Below are 6455 nucleotides of genomic sequence, written 5' to 3' on the forward strand. Positions count from 1 at the left end.
TTTCTTCTGTACGTAGGCATAGAAGACAATGTTCTTCATTAGAGCCGTCAACCGTTCATGGAGAGTTGCGAGATGCTGAATGAATACACAGAGACCTTTTTCTCCTTCTTCTGTATCTACAATTCTTCTTGCGAGGAGGTGGAGAGACAGATGGAGAGTGATATATATAGGTATAGCTGGGCTGTTCATGCATGTTTATACAGATGTCTATAGATGTATAGAGGAGGGAGAGTGCAAGGCGTTGGAGAAGAAGACACAAAAGGGAGGGAAGAAGAGTAAAGAAAGAAGAAAAGAGAAGGAATGTTGATTCTTTTGTTGATCAATGATGGGAGCAGATGAGTTAACTTGCACGTTTTTCGCTTCACTTTCCTTGGAATGTCAAGTGTATGTACACCTCTTCTTTTCTTTCCCGCCACTAACTCTGCCTGTCTGAGGATGTATGTGTGTAGGAAGTCATTCAAGTAGTAGACGTCATATGAATGCACACTTCCATAGTAAGGGGTTCTCTTGATTCACGAGTTGTCTCTCTTCTTCTACTTCTTCTGTTCTTCACTTCATACAGGACACTTTATCAGGAAACGCAGACGGCAGAATGCTGAGGCGGAGAATTTTGCAGGTATAGAAAAGAAGACAAGTCAAACACGGTGTACATACACATAAATTGAGAGATGAAAGATTGCGGGGGGCTAGCTGGGCGTGACATGAGTTGTTTGATAAATGTCTGTACGAGTGCTTGAGTCGTTTTAGAAACGGAAGTGTTGGGGTGTATGTACAGCCTAACTAGGTTTCTTTGAGAGCGTGCGGGAATGGACGTACTTGATTGTTTCTCATCTTCTTTTTTCTCTTTCTTTCTTTCTTTCTTTCTTTTTCAGCTTACTATGGAGCTGACTACGGGGCGACGCAGACCTGGGCAACCTGACAGGTTTCGCGTCTACTTTTCGTCTCTTCTCTGTCCCACATGTCTCTCGCGGAGGTCCGTATCAACCGCTTTATGAATGGCTAGCTGAATGTCTATCTCCTCTTGTTGTCTCCATTTGAGTCTACCTCAATAAGGATGACGAATCCGTATCTTCTATCTCCTCTTGATTCTTCTGAAGCCTTTCTTTTCTTAGCGATCAACCTCTTCTTCTAAGAAAGACAGTCGAAGAAAAGAAGACATCTCTCTCCTTACTTTAGAGGAGAGGAGAGAGCAGCGAGCAGTAGACCTGCATAACGGAGAATATCTTGCTTCTTACATTGAGGTCCTATGAATAAGTATGCTGTATATACACCGCGTGATTCTGTATGTCAGCAAGATAAGAGGAGGAAACTGATAAAGGATTTGCTGATTGTCCAGTAAAGAAGAAGAACAAGGAATGGATTTCTCTTCATTCTATTTCTAGAGGACCCGCTGGCATTTCATGGCCTAAGATAATGGATCTTCTAGCAATATCGTTTCGAGAGGGAAAGGAAGAGATGAGAGTGTCACTGCTTTTCTTCTCCTGTCCGAACTTTTTCTTTCTCTTTCTGCTTTTCTCTCTTTTCCCTCTTTTCATTTGTTGAAACGTTCTCGTGTATTTTGTCTGTCTATGTATGATAAGAGAGAGGGACTGTGGGCGGTTTTTCTTCTTTGATCTCTTAGGGAAAGAAAAGCATCTGTTTGTTCCTGCTTATTCTTCTTCTTATCTTGCTGGAAAGAACGTCCAGCAGTCTCCCCGCGATGAGAAGATGAAGAAGAAGAAGTAGGAAGAGAAGGCGGAGGAGAAGAAGAAGGAGTAGAAGACAAGCAAGGAGGAGAAGAAGAAAGGCTTGTTGGAGGGGGGATGTAGCCGTCGTAGTTACTCAGTTTTGTATCTTTTGATTTGTATTGAGTTCGCACAAGAAGAGAACACGGCAAAAAGAAGAAGAAGAGAGAAGAAAAGAGAAGACACTCTCTCTTGTTCTTCTTTTTTTCCTTTTTTGATTCTTCGTGACCGTGAGCTCTCGGCGTGGTGGTAATGGTGGTGGTGCGTATCTTTTTTGTTTCGTCGAAGAATAGCTTTTTTCTCTTTTCTTCTTCCTTCTTGTCTTAGAGTTGGTTAGGTGTCCGCTCTGGTAGAGAAGGTGAGAAGGCTGCGAGATGAAGAATAAGATAGATAGAGAGATAGATAGATGGACGATAGGAGGAGAGTGTTCTTCATCTCTATTTTGATCTTTGATTCTTGTTTATATTCTCTTTGTTTGAAAGGCTCCTTATTTATTATGATAACACTATTATCACGAAGACGAATGAAGTCTTCAACTGTTCGGGTGTACATACACCTGAATCAAGTGGGGTGAAAAGAAGTAGAGAACCAACAAGAGAAAGAAAAACAAATCTTTCTCATCGTGATTTTTTAAAAAAAAATGAGAGAACTTCTTTCTCAAACGTTCACAGTTAAGAAGGAAAGACATGTCTCAATCAGACATACCACCATAAAGATAAGAAGAAGAAAGGTATTTTTCTCGCGTATTTCGTTACCATCTCTCTGCGTACACCGTCAGCCACATTTCTAGTATTCTCATTCCGTTTTCTTAAGACATTTGCTTGGTCCCTCCTACTCTCCTCCTCTCAACAATTCAGTTCGCGAAGCTCCTCTCCACATATACCTATCTGTATGTATCTATCTATCTCTATCTCTATGTGTGACTTCACATGCAGCTCGACCTTCACATACATCATATACATATCTATAGATCTATATCTCTGTATTCTGCCTAGTTGTTGCGTATACATATATATACATATATATATATGCTGTAGGGACAGCTGGAAGATTAAGCCTAGCTCCAATAGCTACGACGACTACCCGTGCCACTTGTAGCAAATCACTCCTTCCACTAAGAAGAGCGGTAAGCGCTGGACTCAGCTAGAAGCACTTTTGTCTCTTTTGCACTCCCAGGTGAATGGCGTATCACCACTGCAGAGGAGACAGCTCAATCTCTCGTTTTTTTCTTCACATACTTCTCCCTTTCTAACAGATCTAACTCTTGGTCTAAACATATCTCTCTCCCGCAACATGTCTGCCTTTCTGTAGATACTCGAGAAAGAGAATGAGATAAACGAGAGAGATGTCCGACGCACTTTCAAAAGAAGAAGATCTACATAGACATGATTTGCAGCTCACCTGGTCGAAAGGGGAAGACGTCAGATACGAGGAAAATGAAACGACAATCTGTCTTTTTCCCTTCTTTTTCTTTCTTTATCACTATTTTAGCACTTACCAACTTATGCCATGTATCTACTCATGCTTTTCTCTGTACGGTTCACGACTCTCTCTTTCTCTCCGTGTTATACATACATACAAAGAGACCATTGCCGAATCTGTTGCTTTCTCCCTTTCTCTCTGTCCCTATACACGTAGATAGAAATTACTCTTAATCCTCTTGCTTTCTCTCTTTGTCACTCTGTTCAAATGTTTCTCCCCTCATAGTATCACGTCTTGCAAAATTCTTTCTATTGATTCTTCCAGTCATACATTGGGATATCGAGCGGCGGATTCTTCTTCACTTTTATGTTGAAGCTAGAGAGATCGACTTCCCTTCTATAGGAAAGATCAACTAGACAGAAGAAAACATTCTCTGTACTAAGGGACAACTCCGAAGAATACAACAAGCCGATTGAGAAAGTCTGTTTTCTATGGTGTACATACACTCAAAGAAAGCTCCGTCCTCTCTTTTTTCTTCTCTCTTTTCTTTCTTCTTTTTCTCTTCCGTTGTTTCACTCACTGCTATCGGCGAGAAAAGATAAAGATAGATTAACGATAGAGAGATGAAAGATAGATAGATAAAGATAGATGAAAGATAGATTGAAGATAGATAGATAGATGATATCTTTGAAGTGAGAAAGAACATCATCTTCCTGGAAGAGTCCGAAGAAAACTGAATGACGTTTGAATGATTAAGTCAAGAAAAAGAAGACAAGAGAAATTGCTTTTTCTTCAAGAAAGAACGAGAGAATGAAACCCTTATCTCTTGGCATACGTAAGAGGACTAAAAGAAACAAGTTCCCAACACAAAGAAAAAAAGGAAAAGAAGAATCTCTTTCTTTTTTCTTTCTTTCTTTCTTTCTCACCATAGAAAGAAGAATAGGATTGATCTTGGAATAAAAGTGTAGGAAAGAAAAAAGATTTTCAGACATTGCCATGGCTTGGTTGACACTTCGATGTCTCATCATCATGATCATCTAGCTGTATATACACCGGAAAACAAAGTGCGTGCAGCTCATCACCGGTAGCATGAAGAAGCGTGAAGATTGTGAACCAACCTATCTTCTTCATGAGATATCTTCGTCACTGATAAGAAAGGAAAAAGAAACACATCTCTCTGAGAATCCCTCCTTTCTCTCTTGTTCTTCTTCTCCGTTCTTGCGTTTCTTTCTCCATTGTCCACACAAAAAAAAACAACGCTACCTTCACATTCAAGAGAAGACAGATATTTCTTCTCTTCTCACTATCTCTCCTTTTCGAGCTCCCCTCCAATTTTTCTCTTCTTGTGCTGTCTCGCAGTTCAAATTACTCTGGAGTCATAGATCGTGGCGTGAACGGAGACGAAAGTATACATGTAGATATATGTCTAGAGAGAAGTATAGATGTATCTATCTGTTTCTAAAGAAGGATGTGTATGTAGATAGATGTGTGAGAAAGATAGCGAGAGGAAAACTTCGGGCTGATAGAACCCGAGAATGGGGGAGAAGAGCCATCCATATCTTAAACAGACAATCTATACAGATGCATGTATGTCTCTCTCTCTATATCTATTTATCTACCGATATAAGCCTCTCTCTCTGCATAACTATATATGAGTATATGCATATACATATATGTGTATATACGTACGCGCGTGTGTAGCAGATGGGAAAGAGAGAGGGTGAAGCTCGAGGTGACGTCTCATCTCCTCTTTCTCCTTCTCATTTCTTTTCCTCGCGTGATGTGTGAAGGAAGAAGGAGAGGGAGAAGACAGAAGAGAAAAAGAAAGATAGAAAGATCGGGACTAGTGACGATTCGCTTGAAAAGAAAGGAGATAGAAACTAGGAGAAGGGGGGATAAACTCGTTCATCTACAAACAGAAAGAAGAAAAGCCATGACTTTCTTCAGAAGAAAGAAGAAGAAGAAAGAATGAAGGAAGTACTAGTTATCTACCAAGGAAGGATATGTCTCTCTATATCAATTTATCGATCTACCTCAATAGTGATCTCTCGCTCTTTCTTTCTTCCTTCTCTCCTTTCTCTATATCTCTCTTTCCCTGCGTGTTTCTCTTCTCGCGTTGACAAGCTATAGAAGGCCAAGTAGTTCTTCTTCCTCTCTCAGCCTTTGTCTAAGCAAAGAAAGAGACAGACACGATATAAACCTCCACCTATATATATATATATATTATCTATATAAAGGCATCCGACGAGGAAGAAAGAAGTAGAAGAAAAAGACACCTTTCTGAATCTTCTCCTCTCGATTCTGTTAGGTTTCTTTCCTTCTCGCTGTCTCCCTGTCTCTCACATTTTGTAATCCCCACTTCATCTCGTCTCTATATCACGCATATCTCTCTACTTCTTTCTTCTTCTTCTTTTTGTCCTCTCTGCAGGTTCTCTTGTTCTATCTTCTTTGTCTTTCATCTATCCTTTTGATGACTTTGGGGTTTCTCTGTCTTCAGCATCGCGTTGTCACTCTGATTCTCATTAGAAGAAGAGGAGGAGGAGGCGCTTGTTTTTTCTCTTTTTCTTTCGCTCCGATAGAAAGTGAGATGTGCTAGGTAATGGAGAATGAATTGGGTAAGAAGGAGATACTGCTGAGAGAGAGAAGAAGGAAGACTGGAAAGAAGCTTCTTCAACGAGCAGTGTCTCCCGAGAATGCCTGGATGGAGACATCGGATCCATTGCTCGATTCCTAGAATTTGCGATAAACGAGAAACCTTCAATCTTTGCATGTGCTCATAAAGATTCTGCGCTTCTTCTTGTGTATGGCATGCATGCGTGAGAAAAAAGTGATCGATCCACTTGATATGGAAAGACATCACACTCACTAGAGCAGACCAGAGACCCTCTAGATCAAGGGAAGAAAGATCTTCTTCTTCTTCTTTTGCAAAATATGAAGAGAAGAAAGAATACTCCCGTTCAAACTCTTCTTCTTCCTGCTCTTCTTCTTGTTCATCTTTCGCTTGCTCCTCTTCTTCTTCTTCTTCTCCATGTTTCTGAACGAGAGATGATGATTTGGAAGATGAACAGCATGAGAAAGAAGAATCTTCTTTGGTGTCTGACTGTGAGAGACAGAGGGGAGAAGAAGAAGAGACATGAGGAGTAGAAGAGGAAGGACCGCGGGAGGAAGAAGAATTGGCAGAAGATGAAGAAAAGACTCGAGTTGCAACAGTCGATATCAAGCAAAAAGACGAAGAAGTAGAGGGAGAAGAAGAAGAAGTAGAGGTAGAAGGAGAAGAAGTAAAGGGAGAAGAAGAAGTAGAGGTAGAAG

General features: G+C 40.6%; 3 protein-coding genes across 3 annotated transcripts in view; 1 reads left to right on the forward strand and 2 right to left on the reverse strand.

The window, feature by feature from the left end:
- Nucleotides 1-574: 574 nt before the first annotated feature.
- On the forward strand, nt 575-1982 carry CSUI_005928 (uncharacterized protein; the record flags this gene model as incomplete). The annotated part of the gene is made up of 2 exons (XM_068066094.1): nt 575-616; nt 873-1982. Coding segments are annotated over 2 exons (165 nt in total), but the record flags the coding sequence as incomplete, so codon positions are not given.
- A 1786-nt stretch (nt 1983-3768) lies between these two features.
- Nucleotides 3769-5312, reverse strand: CSUI_005929 (uncharacterized protein). Its single transcript, XM_068066095.1, has one exon. The coding sequence runs from the start codon at nt 4181-4183 to the stop codon at nt 3899-3901; it is 285 nt and encodes a 94-aa protein (XP_067921925.1). The 5' UTR covers nt 4184-5312; the 3' UTR covers nt 3769-3898.
- A 106-nt stretch (nt 5313-5418) lies between these two features.
- CSUI_005930 (uncharacterized protein) overlaps nt 5419-6455 on the reverse strand; it is a 7122-nt gene continuing 6085 nt past the window's right edge. The window contains exon 4 of the mRNA XM_068066096.1: nt 5419-6341. Coding sequence (XP_067921926.1) covers nt 5602-6341 — 740 coding nt within the window. The 3' untranslated portion in view covers nt 5419-5601. The remainder of the gene's footprint in view (nt 6342-6455) is intronic.

The sequence above is a fragment of the Cystoisospora suis genome, assembly GCF_002600585.1.
Source record: "Cystoisospora suis strain Wien I chromosome Unknown contig_2939, whole genome shotgun sequence".
Lineage (NCBI taxonomy): Eukaryota > Apicomplexa > Conoidasida > Eucoccidiorida > Sarcocystidae > Cystoisospora > Cystoisospora suis.

Coding starts and splice junctions, on each gene's coding strand:
- CSUI_005929 (XM_068066095.1), bottom strand. CDS start 4,183: ATGATCATGATGATGAGACATCGAAGTGTCAACCAAGCCATGGCAATG.